This window comes from Ahaetulla prasina, chromosome 3, assembly GCF_028640845.1.
Source record: "Ahaetulla prasina isolate Xishuangbanna chromosome 3, ASM2864084v1, whole genome shotgun sequence".
Classification (NCBI taxonomy): Eukaryota; Metazoa; Chordata; class Lepidosauria; order Squamata; family Colubridae; genus Ahaetulla; species Ahaetulla prasina.
Genome location: NC_080541.1, coordinates 59328677 through 59349319, shown reverse-complemented (window position 1 = coordinate 59349319; position 20643 = coordinate 59328677). Strand labels below are relative to the sequence as shown.

Here is a 20643-nt window from a genome sequence, read left to right as displayed (position 1 = left end):
CTGGTCAGTCTAGGTGAGAGTGCTACTGGCGTTGGGCGGTCGCCAGCCAGTAACCCCAATAGCGGTCTGTGATCAGTGACAATTTCAAATCTCCCAAAAACGTATTCGTGAAATTTTTCACCCTGACACTATTGCGAGAGCCTCCTATCTAGCTGGCTGTAATTCCTCTCAGCCGGGACATCGTTCGTGAATAGAACGCTATAGGGGCTTCAGTGCCGCTTTGGGAGTCTGTGGCTAAGTACGCTCCTACTCCATAGGGGACGATCACAAACCAATACTAACGGCAGTCTGTTGTTGTATTGTATTAACAGGCTATCGCTTGATAGCAAACTTTTACTGCCTCAAATGCCCTATTCTCTGACTTCCCCACGACCAAGCAGTGTTTTTCCAAGCAATTTATGCAGCGGTTCAGCAACGGTTGCCTTGTCTTTTAAAAACACGGCGTAAAGTTTACCAGACCCAGGAAAGCCTGGAGTTCTGTCTTGTTTTTGGGTGCTGGGGCTCTCTTTATCGCCTTGACTTTGCTCTCAGTGGGTGAATCCTTTTTGTCTATTCTATAGCCCAAAAATTCAACAGATTCGACCCCTATCTGACACTTGCTTGCTTTGACTTTTAATCCTGCCGACCTAAAATGGCCAAAACTTTCCTTAATCGCTTCCCCAGTTCTCTAAATCTTCCCTGATACCAACACATCATCGAAATAGGGTACGACTCCGGTAACCCTTGTAGGAGCCGCTCCATCAAATTTTGGAATAGCCCGGGCCACACTCACCCGAACTGTAACCGGTGCACTTAAAGGCACCCCGTGCGTTACAATGGTCTGGGCCTCAGCTGTGCTAGCATCTACGGGTAGCTGTTGGTACGCTTGTGCCAAGTCTAATTTGGCGAAAACTTGTCCGTGCCCTAGTGAGTGCAATAAGTGTTGCACTACTGGAACTGGGTAGGCGCTTTTGCAATGCTTTGTTCAAGGTAGCCTTGTAATCAGCGCAAATTCTTATGGACCCGTCTGGTTTTATAGGTGACGATTGGCGTCTCCCATTTGGCATGGTCAACTGGCACTAGTATCCCCTGGCTGACTAATTTATCTAACTCTTTGTCGATTTTAGGTTTGAGTGCAAAAGGAACCCTCCTTGCCTTTAACCTAATGGGAGCTATTTGGGGGTCTAAATTGAAGGTGATAGGGGTCCCTTGTACTTGCCTAAACGGTCCTCGAATCGTCTGCGAATTCCTCCAGTAGGGCGTTTGCAGGTTGCATCCGCTCCGGTGGACGCCAGTCACCCCATTCCCAACGCCTGAACCAGTCTAGCCCCAGCAAGCTTGGCAAGGTTCCTCGACTAACGTGATGGGCAGGGTCTTTTCGTATGTCCCGTACTTGACCTCGACGGTCGTTGTCCCTCGAACAGGGATGCGGTTGCCCTGGTAATCCTGCACCCGGAGCCGTTGTTTCTGTAGCTTGCGCTTTGCGATGCGGCAAGGCTTTCACAAAGGTGTCCCAGGACATGATGGTGATAGCTGTTCCTGTGTCTACTTCCAGTCGGCACGGTACGCCTTCAATTGTCGGGTTTGTGAAGATCTTTTCTTCGATGCGGGTAGCTGCGTGGTCTATGGTAACAGTCATTCGGTTTGACTTCGCTCTTTCTTTCCTGGCTAATCGCGGTCGCCGCCGATCTCGCGCTCTGATTGGCTGGTTTGAAATTTCGCGGAATGTGGGGTTTGCATCTCTGACTCAGAGCCGCTCTGATTGGCCGATTTGAATTTTCGGGGAAGGTTGGGGTGCTCGGCAGACTTGAGCCAGGTGCCCTTCCTTTCACACCGCCGCAAATGGCGCCCTGAACTTACATCTTTGGCGCTGATGTCGCCCGCAACTTCCGCATTCCTCCGGGTCTTCCCTTGTCGATTTCCGGTGTAGTGGACTTCTTCCTCCTCTTCGCTGGTTGACTCACGATAGGTTTCTTCGTGGTGGACTGTGCTCGGCTTTGCGCCCGCCATCGGCGTGAGTCGCTTTTGTAAGGTGTCTGCTGCATGGTTGGACATCTCATGGGCTCTGGCTTCGTCCAGAGCGTTTGCCAATGTCAGGTTGCTCTTGGCTAGCAACCGTCTCCTCAAACGGATGTCTCTGACCCCCCGTATAAGTTGTTCCAGCAGCTCTTCGTCCAGATCGCGGTACTCGCAATGCTTGGAGGCTTGTCTCAGGGCTGCCATGTAGTCGCTGATAGACTCGCCTTCTTGTTGCCTGCGCTCCCCAAACTCGTACCGTCGAACGTATTTGGACGGGCTGGTGCGAAGTGATTCTTCAGGAGGGTCTGAAGGGTCTGCCACGATACGGAGTGTAGCGGTGTTGGCTCCGCTAGGGCTTCTGCGACGGCGATGACTGCTGACCCACAGTGGCTTATGAAGTAAGCCCGTTTGCGGTTGTCGGAGACTCCCTGTAGCTCGTTTGCCTCCAGGAAACTTTCGAAACGGGTCATATATATTCCCCATGTCTCCTGGGCAGGGTCAAACGGAGTGGGTGGCGTGTAGCCGGTCATCGCTGCATTCGCCGTCACCTTGCTGGGTTTGATTCTCGTAGTGAGTTCAGCTCTGTTCTGGTGCTCTGCCTCAATATCCCACCTTCGTCGCCAAAGTTATGTTTGGGTATTGACGAGGCAGGAGACCAGGTTAGTGACAACAGCTCTTTAATATAGTGTGACCCAGCAAAACTCTGGAGAAAAACCTCTCCTTATATACACTTCAGCCTGAGGCTGCATCCAATCAGAAACGAGATATTTCCCGCCTAACACTCCCGCCAAAACTTACAGTAATACATTACAGTTTTGCCTGCAATTTAAAAATAAACAACAAAGCAGAGAACACGCAAATTTTCAGCAACTGTGGTTTCATCAATTGAAAAGTTTTTCATTACCTGCTTTATGTCACTATCATTCTCTGGGATTTATCCAGTAACAACCGTCCATTCTAAATGATAATAATGAAGCAGGTTGAAATCATCAATACTGTTGCTATTTACCATCTGTAACTTCAGCTCAGCTCAGTTACACATGTATTTGTTTCAGCTATAAGTCAGCCAATTGATATAAATTTTTGTGATTAAAATTTCAGGACATGATAAACAAGTACATAATAGTCAAAAACAGCTGTAAATTGTTTGGCACTGTTGTGCAAAAGAAGAATCTTCTTTGACTTCTTTAGGGGATATAAAAAAGAGCCTGAAACATAGGTTTGCTGCTACTATTTGGAATAGGCTGTTTTGTGTTCTATAGGAATTTAATCAGTCCATGGTTTCATGATTTTCTGCACCGTAGGCCAAGTAACTGTCATAGTAATCTGAGGCTGTAATTATTATACCATATAATATTCTATCTGCGGGGCATGAATGAATGCAAAGGTACAGATGTTCAAAGCACAACAAAGTGAGGAAATTGTTGGAATTTTATTCTAAGAACAATATAAGAACATTGATAAAACTCACTGCTGGTAAAGCAATATGCCACTGACAGCAAAGTCTTTATATCTAGTCCAGATCTTCAAAAATGATACAGCTAAGCTGGATCAAGCTGAGCATGCCAAGTTCTTAACAAATATTTTTTAATTTTGAAAATTTAATTTAAGCCAGTAGGATTATAGGTGGCAATACATGAATGAGTGCAGGCCTCATTGATAAAGCAATGGACCCATAATTCTGGTTTAGTCCTTGCAAGGTCTTTCCCTACATTTAGAATGGAGATCTGCAGTAAAGAATTGGATAAAATGATCAGGATCTAATCTGTAGCATTGTTCAAAGCATTTGAATGGGCTCTCTTTAAATCATTAAAGCAGCCGTGGTTTTTCCATGTTTGTCATTGGCTTGGAAAGTTATTCCTGACTGCTGATGTGTGTTTCTGCAGGAATATTCATTTCTAATCATTGGTATGGTTGGAGCCATATATAGCCATACAGTAGAACCTCTGGTCACGAACACTTCTGACCACGACCGAATTACTATTCCGCACCATTTTTTTTGTAAGCGCCAAATTTCCAAAATTAGGTTCGGGTCACGACCAAATCGGTTTGCATCCAAAGTTATGGAACAAATTATGGTCCTGACCAGAGGTTCTACTGTATCTAATAAACTCATATTGGTTTATTAACACCTGGGAGCCCTCTAAGTCAGTAATGAAGTTTGATTGTACAAAGATTTGTATACGTCATCATATTGTTTCTTTTTTGTTCATGAAAATAGCAACAATAATCTAGGTCATCATAGATATGTTTGAGAATTCACATTTTGTTAATATTAGTGAAAGAATTTTTCTGTTCTTTTATCAAATTGTATTACATGAATCTCCATTGTAGCTCCATGCTTCAGTGCCAAGAACAGTCCACTCAGCAAGGCTTAGCCACAGTGTTGTATAAATAAATACAAAGGCATACAAAACTGGGTCACTTCTTATTAAATGTTCAACACAGCCTGTCTTTTGTTATACAAGTTTAACCTCAGAACTGAGGGATACATTCCTTGTTTTAAAATGCAACGCCTATCTCCAGTACTGCATCTTTGCAGAGGTTCATCGAATTTTTATTTTGTGTTTGATGGAAAATCAAAACACAAAATTCTATTGTGTGAATTTTTTTTGAAGACCACATATATTATCTGTTCAATGAAGGTATGAATCCCTATGGCAGAAAACTCAAAATAGATAGTCATCATTTAGTTACTGCTCTCATTTAGTGACCATTGAAGTTACTACTGTAATGAAAAATTAACTTTGTGAGAATCCTCCCATGTACAACCTTTGCAGGTCTGTATAAATAAGGAAAGCTGAAATAACATGGTAAACACTGTCACAGTTTCACCCACAATATATAGAGAAACACAATTATACTAGAGTCAGCTGGTATCTCTTTTCTAAGAGGCAATGAAATTCACAGCATTCCCACAAAAACTCTCTAGAAGAACCAGATCTTGATGGCCTTCAGGAAGGTTAAAGAAAGATTAAAGCTACCCTAATCTCTGTGCCTTTGCTGTTACAAAGAAGGAGGCAACAATGGGGAGGGATGTCCCCCTTGGTTTCCAATGACAACAATGCCCAGGGATATGATTCTGATAAGCCTTGTCTTCTAATTCTCTTCCAGAATGACAGATTCCACTCTGAATTGACAGTCTTGTAGATACCCTACAAATTTTGAATCATGTAGATTCTAGGGTGTCAAACTGGCAGTTCGCAGTCCAGATGCGTACATGCAGGCCATGCCTACCCCAGCTCTGCAAAGGGAAAAAACATCACGATACGTCACGTGATGGCAATGGGATGCAGCGAGTTTGACACCCGTGATGTAGAACTTTAAAGGTGGCAACCAGCACCTTGCATTGCACCCAGAAGCCACCTGGCAACCACTGCAACTCTCACTGTAGAAGTGTCACATGAACAAATCAAGTTCCATGTATAACTATTTGACCCACTGCATGTAAACTTCACTTCAACGTAACCATCACTGTCATTGCCACTTTCAAAACACTCAGGGTCAGTCTGATGATCCCTCAGGGATTGGAAGGTCAGTAGCAACTAGATGATTGAAGCTTCATCTCTTTTAATAGATGCAACAAATGTAAATACCCAGTCACACTCTTATGTTGACATTTTGACCCTCCTATCCCCAATGGGTATCCCAGTTCTCACAGTGGCTGCCAATAAGAGGAAGCTACAAAGTCATGGAGATGGGCTTTAATAAGAAACTAACTTAGTTCCAAACCCCAGGGAGTTATAAATTGCAAATTGCAAATTTTTAATTTGAGATCAAAAGGAATAAATGTATTTTCATGCAGCATGTTTTTGTCACTGTTCCATATGAAAGGTGTATACCAACCATTCCTAATAGCATCAGTATTTTAATTAGAACTAGTCTTTTTAATTTTCTTAATTTAAACATAGAAAATTATCACATTTATCTAAAAAATGACTGAATTTAAGTGAACCACTATCAAGAAAATACTGTTTATAAATGTATACACTCAAATTATGTTTACTGCCCAGCTGCCTGCATATATCATCTAAAGTTACCATTTCCCAATGAAGCCAGTCTTAAGATTTTGTGTGCATGTGACACAATTGTGTATCTGTCATGTCCCACTCCTCCTCTGACGGCCGGGTCGGGGAAGTCCGTATCAAGCGAGGCTGCGAAGCTTCTGCAGCTTTGCCAAAGTTCTGTCAGAGTTCTCAGGGCAGGCAGGAGACCAGGATATGACTTCAGCAATCCAAGTTAGATTTTGCCTGACTCAAAGAATGCCAGAAAGCAGATCCTTTATATAGGCCATGGGGTGTGGCTCCATGACTCAGCACTTATCCAGGCCTGCCCCTCCCTTCCTTTTGCTGACGTCGCCTCTCCATTCTCCGGAAGCGTGGATCTATCCATTGCATTGTTTCGTCCCCAGCTGCCGGTAATCCCAGCTCGTGGCTGGCTTCAGGCGCACATGCTATCGGAGGGAGGTTTGTTTGCTCGGTTTGTCCAGGCATGGTGCCAGGGCTGGGGGCTGGAGGCTGGAGGCATGCCAGGACATTCTTCTACACTATCAGTCTCTGGCTGAGATCGCAGGAAATGAGAGGGGCCCGGCTGCGGCGGGGGGGGCGAAAGAGGCACAACAGTATCTATATTTATATCTATGCATTCAAAAAAAAAACATAGACAAGTCAAACCATAATATTATTGAATTTTGATTGAAATTAATTTTACCTCACTTTTAATATCAATTATTCCACCATACACATTTACACGAACCATTATCTCTCCCACAAAGCTATCTACCACTTATAGAGAAACTTTTAAAAACTGGCCTGAAAAGTATAAACCCATATATGCTTACTCTGCTATAAATCCCAATAAGTTTAAGAATGCTTAATCTCTTTGTCTCAGGTGAACATTTCTGGGCTGCTTCTGTGGAAATTGGGAAGGGAAGCTGCATAAAAGCTTCTTTTGGTATTGGACTGCTTTATTTTCCCGTATTTGCATAAAAGGAAATGATGACTCCTTTGTGCTGGATTATAACTGAAGAAAACTACATGCGCTTATTTTGTAGGAAGTCCCATTAAGTTCACTGACCGTTATTCTTTGATACACATGCTTAGGCCTGTTAGCACTATTAAGTCAATATACTAAACCTACCCCACTCTCTTCCCTTCTGCTTGTAAAGAATTAATGTCTGCAATGAAGAGCCTATTAATCTTTTGAGACTCTCCATCTATTGAGATCATGACATTTACAGAGTTCTCATTTGCTCTGAAAAGACTCTATGGGAAGAGAAAGGTCTTAATTGCAGTTACCCTCTAGACATGGACAACAAAAAGCTATGTAGTAGGAGTCACTTGGGGAAATCCTTGCTCTTTGTGTCTATGTCTGAGTATTACTGATTCAGTTCAATTGTACTGTACGGAAATTTCTAGCTATTTTATAGAAATTCAAGTGAAATCAGTAACAGTAGATACTGCCCTATGATGATACAGAAATATAGAAATAATCAAATGTAAGGAAAAATGAGAAGAGGTAGAACTGGCAGTGTTATGCAATTTCTGTGCCTTGAATGATGAAAGAGGGACAATATTCTAAATACTGTCATGCATAGAAATCTAATAATTGTGCTCAGTTATTCACCTGTGGAAAGATTTTGGTCTACAAGATGTGGGGGTAGCAGTAAGGTGGGAGTATCCTGAGAAAATGTTAATTTCTCTCCTTTCTCAATTCTGTCTTTTCTACCACTACTACCACCACACACAAAATGAATATCATTAGATATTAAACAAAAATCAAATTTTCAAGGACATCCTAATGAATTATCACTATGATTCAGACCTAAAATGAATTACATATAAAATCAAGGATTAATATGAATGTGATAATATTTTCATTCATAATCATGCAAAACCTAAGCCATTATGACCCCTATAAAAAGAAAATATATTTAAATTGCTGATGTTATAAAATATCTGTTAGAATTTAAAGCTACCCTATTGTACAGTTGCATCTGTTTGTCTGTAAAGTATACCTGCCTGTGAATGTCTGCATTGCTAAAGTTTCTGTTTTGTGTTGTTCAGTTTCCGCAGGTTTACCCGATCAAATAGTGTTACAACAGCTGTTCAAGCAGACATGGATTTCCATGAGAACTTTGAAATGTCCATGGACCCTCAAGAAGATCAATCATATTCTGGGCCAATGTCGAGACAATATTCCCGAGATATCAGCACTTCCACTGTTAGCATACAGGGCTCAGGAAACCATTATCATGCATGTGCAGTAGATGATGACTTTGACAATGATTTTGATCCTTCCATTTTACCTCCACCGGATCCTTGGATTGATTCTATAACTGAAGATCCAATTGAAGCTGTACAAAGGTCCGTGTGCCACAGAGATGGACACTGGTTTCTGAAGCTTCTTCAAGCAGAAAGAGAACGTATGGAAGGTTGGTGCCAACAAATGGAGAGAGAAGAACAAGAAAATCATCTTCCGGACGAAAGTAAGTAATTCCAATGCTAACAAGAGAAGTTGCCTTTATTCTGTTATCTTTTAAATCAAATTCTAAAGATTAGAAAACCAATACTGCATGTAATTTCTCAAAATATATTTCTATTGCCAAAAGTCCCATAAAAATCACTGTGCATTTCACTAACATCCATAGCAAATTGAAGTGAAACCAAAGTGACAACCAGTGTGTGCTGACTTCATTACAAATTACACCTTTACATTCTTGCATCCTAACACTAACCCAAATCTAACACAGCATTTGCCTGACATTGTGCAGCTAGTCATCAACTTATGACCACTATTTAGGCCAAAATTTATGTTGCTAAGCAAGACATTCGTGAATTTTGCCCCATTGTACGACTTTTCTTGCCACAGTTGTTAACTGAATCACTGCCGTTGTTAAATTAGTAAAATGGCTGTTAAGTGAATCTGGTTTCTCCATTGACTTTGCTTATCAGAAGGTTGCAAAAGGTGGTCACATATTCCGGGGACCCTGCAACCGTTATAAATATGAGTCAGTTTCCAACTGTCTGAATTTTGATCATGGGACCATGGGGATGCTGCAATGGTTGTAAGTGTGAAAAATGGTCATAAGACACTTTTTTCAATGACGTTGTAACTTATGGTCACTAAATGAATGGTTGCAAATCAAGGGCTACCTATATACATTTTGTAATTCCCTTTCTTGCATATGTGTTATTATTTTTTTGCATTTACTTCATTTTACTTCACTAATATTCCCAATATTAGATTATTGGGGAAAATGTAGCACATGTTAGGAACCCTTAAAACAACTGTTTGCTGTGGGGGCTGATGTAATAGCCCCCTGCAATTTACACCTAGAATGATGCATTGCATTTCCAACAGATTTTACGAAGGTTTTTGTCCATGCCCATTCTGAATAAAATGTCATACAAACGTCCTAATGCGGAGCCTTCTTCCTTTCAATGAGTTCCCACAACAGCAACAGGGAGTTTCCATGGCTAAGAATGGCTTCAAGCAGCTTCCTCTTCGTCCCACTTCCTCCTTTATCTGACCTGTGCTTATCCATTATGTCTTAATCACTACACCACACTGAGGCTTACTGTAACTTGCAAAGACTGAAATTTTCTCAATATCTTGGCAGCTGAGAGAGTGAATGTTCTCCCATCCCACCCCGAAGCTAGGAGTAATGTGATACAAGCCTTTCCAGACAATGCCTCCTTATGTACAACAGCTGTCTGGAGGAGATGGCTTAGGACTGCTTGACAGGGTCTTGTGTGCTCCATGGACATGTTTGTTATTATCTTTCAGAGAAAGAAAGTGTCACAATGAAAAGAGTGTTTCCAGTTATGAATGCCATTTGTTGTTACTGCTGCTGCTGCTGCTGCTCTCACTGTTGCATATAAAAACAGGTTATAATGTCAGGGGCTGAGTTAAAAACATCTGGAAACAGTTCTTTAGTTAATTATGCACATGTTTTATTACATTAAAGTTTTGTTAGTTTCCTCTGAAATTGCTTATTCATAATAGTGGTAATAACTAACTTATTAAAGCTACGCCTGTCTGTATTAATTGTTGAGCATAGGTCATCGCTCATGATCAACATAAAATTGCCAAATCTGCATAGAAACACACATGTACCATGAAAACTATGTCTTTGATTAAGTTTTAGAAAAAACTTTTTGAACCAAGAGTTTGCACATGATGTCAGTAGCTAAATAGATATGTCTATCCCTTTAAAAATATATGTTATTAATAGATTATTGAATAAACAAGAGCAAGGAAGCTGAAACTAGTGTACTGGACAATAAACTGATTAGATTTGGTATATCTACTCCTGGGCCTTCAACTAGTTATCTGCTCATTGCACATGTTTATCCATCCATTTTCTTTTAGAACATGGACACTTACTTCTAAGAAGGTGCAGCTTAGTGGAATAGATTTTTCTGTCCATTCTTTCATCCCAGCAAACAAATAAGGTGACATTTTAGCTGAATTAAATATGCTTAATTTTATTTCTACATGCATCATATTAAGAAATTATCTATGGACAAGCAAAGTTTACCAGAGAAAGCCTCAGAATGGGAGGCAACTCTCCAGAATGGGCTTTGATTATTGATAAAAAAATAGTTTAAGAATGCCTATTCTTCAACATTATACATAATCACCATTTTGTTTTGTAGGTTATACTTCACTTAGCTGATGTAAAAAAAATCAGAGATTAAAATAGGTACTGTATAAGGCAAAACTGCAGTAGGCTTTGGGTTAAATTCATGTCCAACAGGAACATATGGCAATATCAGTTCAGAGATTTATGAATTATCAGCATTGGTTTTGGAGTTGGTTACATATTTTTGGCATTTGGGAAGGGATATTAATGAAATTAAATCTGACACATCTGGAGACTCAAATTTGGAAAAGACTGCTATAAGAAGTAGGTATAAGAAGTGTGAATGCATGTACTTTGCATGCCAGACATCAAAGGTCCACTGTCTGGAATCACTGGATAGTTTTGAAGTCTGAAAGCATGAAGACAGTACTGTACTGAAAACCATACTGAGCTGGAGGGGCTCAGTATTGTTCTGTTCAACTAACTCAATGTAAAATTCATCTCATAGTCATCTGAGAATTTGTCTTAGTTCACTAAATATTTGGAAAGGGAAGATTCGAGACGTTCTATTTTCCTTACTCTTCTTTCCTCCAGAAAGCATTGGGATTTTATAGAGTATTGTTTTAATAAGAGTATTCAAGCTATTCGACATTGCATCATGAATCAATTTTTAAGCAACTTCTCTTATAAGTATAATCACCCAAGCAATTTTTGGCTTTGTGCAAAATTCTCCTCTAATGCACAGCTGGGAGACCATCTCCCTTCTATTTCCCTCGCCCTTCCTTTCAATTCTTGAAATGCCTTGTGAAATGTTAGATGGCCCAGCTCCAGCTGAGGCAGCTGTTCTGAAGTCGATGCAGTGGGAAGGGTTCTCATAACAATGGGAACCACATGAAAGCTCTCCGATTAACTCCTCCCCCCTATTGAAGGCTTCTTTCACTTCAGTGGTTTGCACATTAGTACGAATAAAAGACTAGACACACCAAGGGGTACATTTTCAGCACAGTGCCTAGGGAATTAGACACGCAACCCTTGCAAACAATAATGGGAAAATGGCAGTTATGTGTAGAATTCCCTGTGCTGTATAGTGTGAATTTAGATTTCCCTCTTCACAGTTGTTTCCTTTTGGGGTTGATATCTGTCTAAGGAGAAAACTCTTCTTCCAGGACCTCCATAGGAAAAAATATATAATAATCTGTGTACTAATACTAAGCATGTATATATTGGACATTTGTCTGCTCAGACATAAAGTCCATGGAGTTTTTTTCAGTGAAACTTACTCTCCAGTTAGAATATGTAAGACTGCTACCTTAGTATTTTATGGGGTTTTTTTTGGGGGGGGGGGATTTGTTAGACTATTTGTCATGGTGCCACAGGTGCCTCATATCTAATCTGTTTTATGTGATAGTCCTCAGAATTTATCAACAATAGCTGTAATGGCTCTCATAAAGAAAAAGATCAAAACTGCTAGAGTGGGGATCATCTCTGTGATACAAATCATCCCCCAATATTTTATCACTTTAAACATTTCATCACATACTCTAAGTGATTTCACAAGGACATCTAGCATTCATCTATGAACCCACACTCTACTGCCACCAATACAAGTGTGCAATTTTAGAATTATGCCATAACATTTGCAGCTAAGACATAACTTCTACTGAATGTGTAAGATTCTCAGAAGTGAGTACAGATGCTTTTGAGATTTCTTTCAAATCTCATTTAAGTTTGGAGCAGGGGTCTCTAACCTTGACAACTAAGCCTGGTGGACTTCAACAAAGCTGGCTGGGGGATTCTGGGAGTTGAAGTCCACCAGGCTTAAAGTTGCCACGGTTGGAGACCCCTGGTTTAGAGAATATTTTAGGATTAAGGACATAATTATTTTCAATTCTGAATAACCATGCAAATCTAAGATAAGGTGCAGGGGCTGCAAATGGAGGAGAGGTTCCAGGAATAAAATGGCATGAAGCAATTTAGGATCCAAGCCACTGGGCCTCCTATATTTTCACAACTCATAGTATCCTAGATAGATTTGCCTTTTCATTGGCTTAAAGATCTGTTTAACTTGGCACTGTACAACTTGCTACTTTACAGAAGTCCATGTATCTGGCCAAGCCAAACATATGTTGCCTGTGGGGAACTCAGCCCAGATTCAGTTTTGATTAAATATTTTGCATTCTTTGGACTATTACTGTATTGTTTCAATGACAAATAGCAGAAGGATTACACGTGACTCTCTGGACATTGTTGAACTGAGTTTCTATCATCCCTCATCATTCAACAAGCAACACAACTGGGTGGGGGGGAATCTGCATATTTGAGAGCATTGTGTTATCCATAGAACTAATTTTAAAGTACACAGGCCAAGTTGAAACACAGTGCTTATTATTTTTTTGATATGAGAGTTTTCATTGTTTTTGCATTCCTGCTTTTGCTAATTGGTGTAGGTTGGAGGGAGTTCCAGTGACTGGGAATGTATGTTCACTTTTAAAATGAACTGTGGGTTTTTAGTAGTAGCATTTGGAAAGGATTGGCAATCTTTTCTTGCAGAAGACTGCATTTTCTTAATTGAAATCTGTTATCAATGGTGAGCTGAACTTAAGCAACCATTGGACATGGAAATATAGTAGTATAGCCTTTATTGTCATTGTACATCATGTATACAACGAAATTGGTTTTAGCCTCACTGGTGCAATCTATGGCAAAAAATACAAACATAAATAGTATAAAGAATAATCCTTATGCAAGTAATTGGTGGGGAGGGGAGAAAAAGAAAGAAAAAGAAAAACTAGTAATACATTTCCGCGTGTGCATGGAATGATTGTGATTGAGTTTAAGAGTCTGACAGCCCAAGGATAGAAACTATTTTTAAACCTATTTGTTTGGCTGGCTATGCTTCGATGTCTTCTGCCCAATGGTAGAAGTGCAAAGAGACACTGACCAGGGTGAGTATCTTCCTTACTCTGCTGAAACAGCAAGACCTGGCAATGTTATCCACTGGTGTTAGAGGGCAACCAATGGTTTCTTGTGCCGAATTGATCACTCTCTGTAGTGCCTTCCTTTCCACAGCAGTTAAACTGAACTATCAGGAGTGGGTAGCAGTACACATTTACTCACTTTCTGTAATTCTCTCTCTTTCTCCATTTCTCCCTCTGACATTCCATTCTCTTCTCCGTCTTTCACTCACTCATAGCAACCAAAAGGGAAAAAAATGTATTTGAAATTAGTCCATAGGCCACAGGCCGCATATGATTGCACTTTGCTCACTCTTGAATTAGATCTGTATCTGGCTTTGTAACAAAAGGAGAGATGTCCAATATTTGCTTACATTAATACATCACAACGGTGTCTTATGCTTTGATTATTTTTAAGTTTTAGGTAAAATTCGAACTGCAGTTGGTAGTGCTCAGCTTCTCATGGCTCAGAAATTTTACCAGTTCAGAGAACTCTGTGAAGAAAATCTGGTATGTAACATGCATTAAGATATTGGTGTTTTTATTATTTGCATGCAAAAAATATGTTAGTGTCTGAAGCAGAATAGTGTATAATACCACTGTTGCTCTTCCCATAACTCAAATGCAAGAATTTAAGGCTGGACAAAATATTTTGGTACTTAAGAAGAGAATCTTACAACCATCTCTCCCAAGAAATTTAAAAAAACATTAAAAATAGAGGAGTTTATATTTATTCTAAATATATCACAGTATGGAACAAAAATTTACATTAAATGTAGCCAAAAGTATGCTGTCCAGGACACAGACGTATTGGAACTATATCAAAAAATGGATTTTAAAAAAATATTGATTTGAGAAATTATTGGACGCTCAAGAAAGTGCCAGAATATTTTAGCCTTCTGTTTCTGGTACTGGTAGTTCTCAATTTATGGCCACAATTGGGACTAAGTAATGCGGTTGTTAAGCAAGTAATAGTTTATAACTGGATCCAATTTTATGACCATTTTACCGTTTTTGTTAAGAGCATCACAAAGGCATGTGAATTCTGCAGTTGTTAAGCAAATTTGACTTCCCCAATTGGCTTTGTTTATTGGAAGCCATTGTGAAGGTTACAGATTGTGATCATATGACCGCAAGATGCTGCAACCATCGTAAATGCAAGCTGGTTGCCAAGCACCTGACCTGCAATCACATGACCACAGGGTGATGCAATGGTTGTAACTCCAAAGACAGGCTGCAAGTCACTTTTTCCAAGGCCATCGTAACTTCAAACCATTGTTGAATGGTCATAAGTCAAGGACTACTTGTATATACAATAACGGAAACATGTCCAGTAATAACTATCCCTAGTCATCATTGCAACATATTGCTGCTAAAACATTCATTCCAAAGTAAGATAGGTTCAACTAACTTTCCCCCAAACATTTAACCAATTTACAGCATATGCTATCCATACTGGTTGTGCTGAAACTATTACATTTGTAAAACTCCACCATTGCCTCAGTGCATGATGGCTTAGTTAATTTAATCAACTTGAATTATTATTCCATATGAATCAGATGCAGTAAGGTAGCCAACATCATTAGAAATAAAAAGTAACCTGACTTTTTCAAGGACTTTGAATTTTTTTGTGTTTTTTTCCTATTTCTATTTCCTATTCTTTTCTCTCACACAGAATCCCAATGCACACCCGAGACCAGCCTCCCAAGATTTAGCAGGGTTTTGGGATATGCTGCAGTTGTCCATAGAAAATATTAGTATGAAATTTGATGAACTTCATCAGTTAAAAGCCAATAATTGGAAACATCTGGATCTACATGACAAGAAGGTAGAACATTGTCGATTTTGTATGCTTCATTTAAAACCCTGCACAAATACTGGACAGATTAAATAGGTCTCTGCATACTTCACTGATGTTAAAAACATGAAATGGATTTCATATCAGGTTAATTCCATTGTAAAAAGAAAAGAAAATGTTTACTTTAAGAATCACCTGGAATATTATCTGTAATATGTTCAGGCATATTTTTAAGGCAAACTTGTACATGTGAAAAATGGGAATGTGCTCATTTGTCTTATTATACTTAACGTATAATCATATTAGATAAACAACTGTTAGAAGAAATTGCCTCATATATTGATTCTTACAATTAAAATAAATAATATAGAGTACACAGTGCTGCCTAGTGTAAGAGTTTTGTTTACTAAAGCACTATGAAATGTATAAGTAAACTAGGGGAGTACTGTTATCAGCACTGACTTGGTAACCAGCCCCATTCCCATGGATAAATGTATGGGTACCTGCCAATCAAGCCATCATAAATATTACCTGGAAAATCTCTTGTGTCATTACTTTATTTTGAGGGAGACCTCTTAGGTGGTTTCACCTCTTTTATTTCATTCAATAAGTTCTAACTCTAAAACACTAATTTGTTGTTGTTGTTCAGTCGCTAAGTCATGTCTAACTCTTCGCGACCCCATGGACCATAGCATGGCCCTGTCCTCCATTGTCTCCCAGACTCAAACACTAAATAGGATGGTAAATTAAGACTCAATTTTCTTTCCTAGACTTACCTGGATGTTAGGTAATTTTTAGGGTGCTTTGTCACATTGTTCTCAACAGTAGTATCAGAAGTAGTCATTGTTTCCCTAGAGATCAGTTAACATTTTAAAGCTGAGATATATCCCATCATTAATATCAGTACAAATTGACAGGTAGAATGGAAATATGAAAACTTGCATGTAAACATTTTTCTTTTTCTTTTCCAGGGCCCAAAATTGGGAAGGTAGGAAAGGGAAGGGAAGGACATTAGGAGGAAAAAATAAAAGTCTTCTGAAATATTTTCTCCCACTATGAAATGTAAAAATGTACTATTTAACTGAAGTACTTTAATATATTCTTACCCTGTTGCCCTTAATAATATGTCTACCCTTAAAAATTAAGATGGAGACTTAAGATGGCGATCTAGCAGAATAATGGGAAGTTTATTTCAATTAGTAAAAAAGCTACATTTCCATAGCAAAGAAAAATTTGCTATTGTTGTAATTGCTGATGTAGTCAAATATTTTAAGGCCCATGCCTGTATAAGGAAAAGCACAAATTTAGTTTCACATTAAAGAAAATTGAAAAAGTGGAACAAAATGTTCCCCTTGCACCTGTTCATTTAGAATATTTTAAGCTGTTCGTAGTGTTGTTTATACTCGGGCCTATTCTGCCTATGATTATTTCATGTATTCTTTTTAAGGCAAAGAACAATAGTATGGGAATAAGTGCTGTAGATATTTCATTTTTTTCAAAAGATATTTTGAAAAAAATAATAATTGAGATTTCATTCCATAATGTCACTCTTCTCAGAATCTTTGTTTTGTTAGCCATAGGAATATGAAAAAAAATCCAGGAAAAAGAATGGGCTTGTTGAACCATTCTTGCATTTGTTATGCCCCATGCTGGAACCTTAACTAGTTCTGAATATTGACCCCCAACCAAAATAAATACTGCATGATTAAGTCAAGTAAAAGAATTGTTTACCTATAAATGTTCAGTAGGGAAAAGCATGAAGTCACCTGTTTACATTGTAGAATGTTACATTACAACATTCTGAGAAAATCATGCATTTGCATTCTTTGCTTGTTCCAAACCAAAATACTAATAACTGATTAGCTCTTCAAGTCCCACAAGATAACATTTTTAGGACAAATTTTTTCGGTGATTCTAAAACACACTATTTTTATTAGATGTTATGATACCTAAATAGGCCAAAGGGTTTTTGTTGTTGTTGTTTTTTGCTACTCAACAATAGGAGTAAATTAAACAGGGCTAAAAAATCAGGATGTTTCATCAACCCTGTATTGAAAATATATATTTTGTGGATCATGGTTATCAAGTATGGCTACATTAATATTTAAATTAAATTGCTTGTTTTCCCTATTTAAGCAAAATATGAAAAAAGTTGTGAATTTGTTTTTATATTTGTGCTTGTTATCCTTCATCCTAAACTTGGGTAACTACCATAGTTCATTCTTTGCACGCAGATTGAATGCAATGTTTCAAACAAATCCATTTCCATTAACACAAGCAATGAGGAACTGTTTTGATGAACAATGAGAAAATAATAAATTATAATAACACTTATTGAGCATAATGAAATTAATAAACCATTTAGGCAATTATTATTAAGATGGATACTGTATAATTTTTGGAAAAATAGAGTCTATGTAAACTAGAGATATATTTTGGGTTAGACCTGTGGATCCAAATTTGAAAGGGAAAGGGTGAACTGGAGTGCATCAAGCACTAATATAACATCTGTTGACAACTCCTTAAAGAACCTGCATCATTCCTGGGCTCCCATAGCCACTATCCAATCCCAGAAAGGATGCATTTAATTTATGGAAGGCTAGATACATACTGTATGACTCCTGCGCTCCTTTGCACTTCAAATACAGATTACTGAGTAGCCCTATTTGGATCTTAGATGTAAATTCTAGAAATAACATACCCACACTTTCCCCTCTTCTCATTCTATCTCTTTCTATATATGAATATGATATATTAATATATATCATGTGGATATATAGATATATATATATTTCTTCCTGTTTATCAACCATGATATCTTTGGATGCCAATGTAATTACTAATGTATATTCTCAAAACTCCTTTTTTAAGTTTTCCCACCCACTTCTGAATTTGTAATTGAATTCAGTTTGTAGATTGTTGACTCCGATGCTATACTTTTAAAAAGCACATTGCACCCAAAGTATGCAAAGTTTCATAGTCAGTCACCATCAACCACATATTCTTTTTCATTTTGTTTTTAAATTTTACTATGATAACTAACCTCAGGCTGCTAGTTCATATGACTGTGTGAAATCTTTCCATAAGTCTTGAATGTTGTAAGCCCATTTAGTCTTGTGTATGTATATTGTATACAAAGGGGTCAGTGCTCATTATCTGTGTCTTTCATTCCTTCCACATACTATTCTATTATGCTGAGTTAATTTATTAAGAACATGCAAGAATTTTACTAATAGTTAGGTGTAAGGTGATTTTAATTACAATCAGACTTGATATAATTATGACATTGTATTAAGCAGCAGTACTAAAGATGCTCTCCTTTCTAATTCTGAATACCCAGAAGAGGAATTTAGATTGCCCAGCAGGAGCTACATACAGTATTTAATGGTGGGAGCTTCATCTTTTTGAGCCTCAGACACCACATGTCTATGGAGAAATAGCGCTGTATTCAATGCCGTCCTTTTTTGCCTTAAGATTATGTACTTTTTAAAGTCTTTGAATGCCAGTTCAGTGAAGAGAAAGTGAGTTAACTTTAGGTAAACAAGTATCTTCTAACCACTGACTTGTCCTAGTTTGTTTGTCTCCCCCACCCGCCCTTTCTTTAAATTTTTCCCCTGAGAAGCTGTATAATGTCATTAACCTTCTGCTTTGATCAGGAGAGAAGGGCCCCTCCTCCAGTGCCAAAGAAGCCATCGAAAGGTCAGGTGCCACTCATTCGGGAACGCTCTTTGGAGAGCTCACAGCGTCAGGAGGCCCGGAAACGGCTGATGGCTGCCAAACGAGCTGCATCGGTTCGTCAGAACTCAGCCACTGAAAGCGCCGAAAGCATTGAGATTTACATCCCCGAAGCCCAGACCAGGCTATGAAGGGATCCAACCAGGAGGACTGTTTATGGCAAGAAATATCTCTTGTATAATTTGCCCTAGGTCCATGCTCAGAGATACCAATATGTATTTGTATTTCTCTCCTCTTCCTTTTATCTCTCTCTTCTCTCCCAATGAATTAACACTTCTGTGGTGTAACTGTCAATTCTCCAAGAGGGTTTTGCTAACACCCCTTGCTTTCTAAAGGTTTGCCCATCTCAACCTAGTGCTTTGCCATATGTACTGACGCTGCCCACCTTGCCTCTTGTAAAGAATCCCACACACCCACAAATAACGCCTCTCTTCCTTTCTGTCTCATGTACACACAGGTATGCGCGTGCACACATACACACACACAGGAATCTGTACAATAGATGCACCGATTTACTCATCCTTGTTCCTTAAAGGTATTCTGTTATCAAGTGTACAGCAATATTCCATTATTTGGTACTTTGGAAATCCAGTATTTCAGGGTAATACCTTTAGGATTCTGTTGCCCACCACATTGTTAGTGAATGGAGCTTGGGCTCAGAATCCCTTTTTTGTATGACTATTTTTTAATTTCATTTTATTTTTTAGAAACAGACACATATGATTTTGATCTTTCAAGATAATCCTTTTCATCTGTCATACTAGAAGAAGTTGGGGAGATAGGTGTACTGCAGTAAAAGTTCAAATGAGTCATGGGAATAAAATGTCCATCATCCCATGAAAAAACTAGCAGCTGCACAAACTCTCCCTTTATTTCCTCAAACTCAGCTTAGAATCTTTTTGATCAGAAGACTGTAAAATCTATCTTCCAAGGTAGTAATATTTTAAGGCAATAACAAGAAAGCTTAGATGAATTTAAAAGATGAGTGACAATTGGATTAAAGGAATATTTTCATCCAATCAATCAGTAAGAATTTTTAACATTGTACTATATTGTCATTTCCTATTACAATGAGTGCATTTTAAAAGGGAAAATCATTTGTTGATTTCCTGACTTTAATGAGCTTTCAGATTTTGCACATCTCCAACTAGCTGTTTGTTTCTAAAATGCTGTAAATGAAATACATGTTGTATACTATTCATGACCATTGATCTCAAGTGTTTCATACTTCCCCTTTGGTTTCTTCTTTACAATAGAGAATACCTTTCTTTACAAAACTGTTTTAAAGTATGTAGTCTACACATAATGTTAGATTGTTTGGGGAAAAGACTGACAGGCAACAGAGCTATTCAGTGTTTTAGAAATGATTTCAAAAAAGATGCTTCAGAGCAATTGGAAGGACAAACATAGAACTTTTTGTGACTCTTTAAAGCAGCCATGTCTTTTCCTTGGATTATGTGGCTCTCTCTAGAGTTACTAAAACAAAAAACCTTTTTGGAACCAAATATGAAACACTGCTTAACCCTAATAAGGAACGCCTGGCATGGGACTATAGAATGCAATCTGACCAA

The 20643-nt window shown here is 38.7% G+C and overlaps 1 protein-coding gene across 1 annotated transcript in view; it reads left to right on the top strand.

The window, feature by feature from the left end:
• DLGAP1 (DLG associated protein 1) overlaps positions 1–19203 on the top strand; it is a 114582-nt gene extending 95379 nt beyond the window's left edge. Inside the window, exons 7-10 of the mRNA XM_058176305.1 lie at positions 8064–8485; positions 13958–14049; positions 15215–15367; positions 18994–19203. Of these exons, the coding sequence (XP_058032288.1) occupies positions 8064–8485; positions 13958–14049; positions 15215–15367; positions 18994–19203 (877 nt within the window). The remainder of the gene's footprint in view (positions 1–8063; positions 8486–13957; positions 14050–15214; positions 15368–18993) is intronic.
• The last annotated feature ends 1440 nt before the right edge of the window (positions 19204–20643 follow it).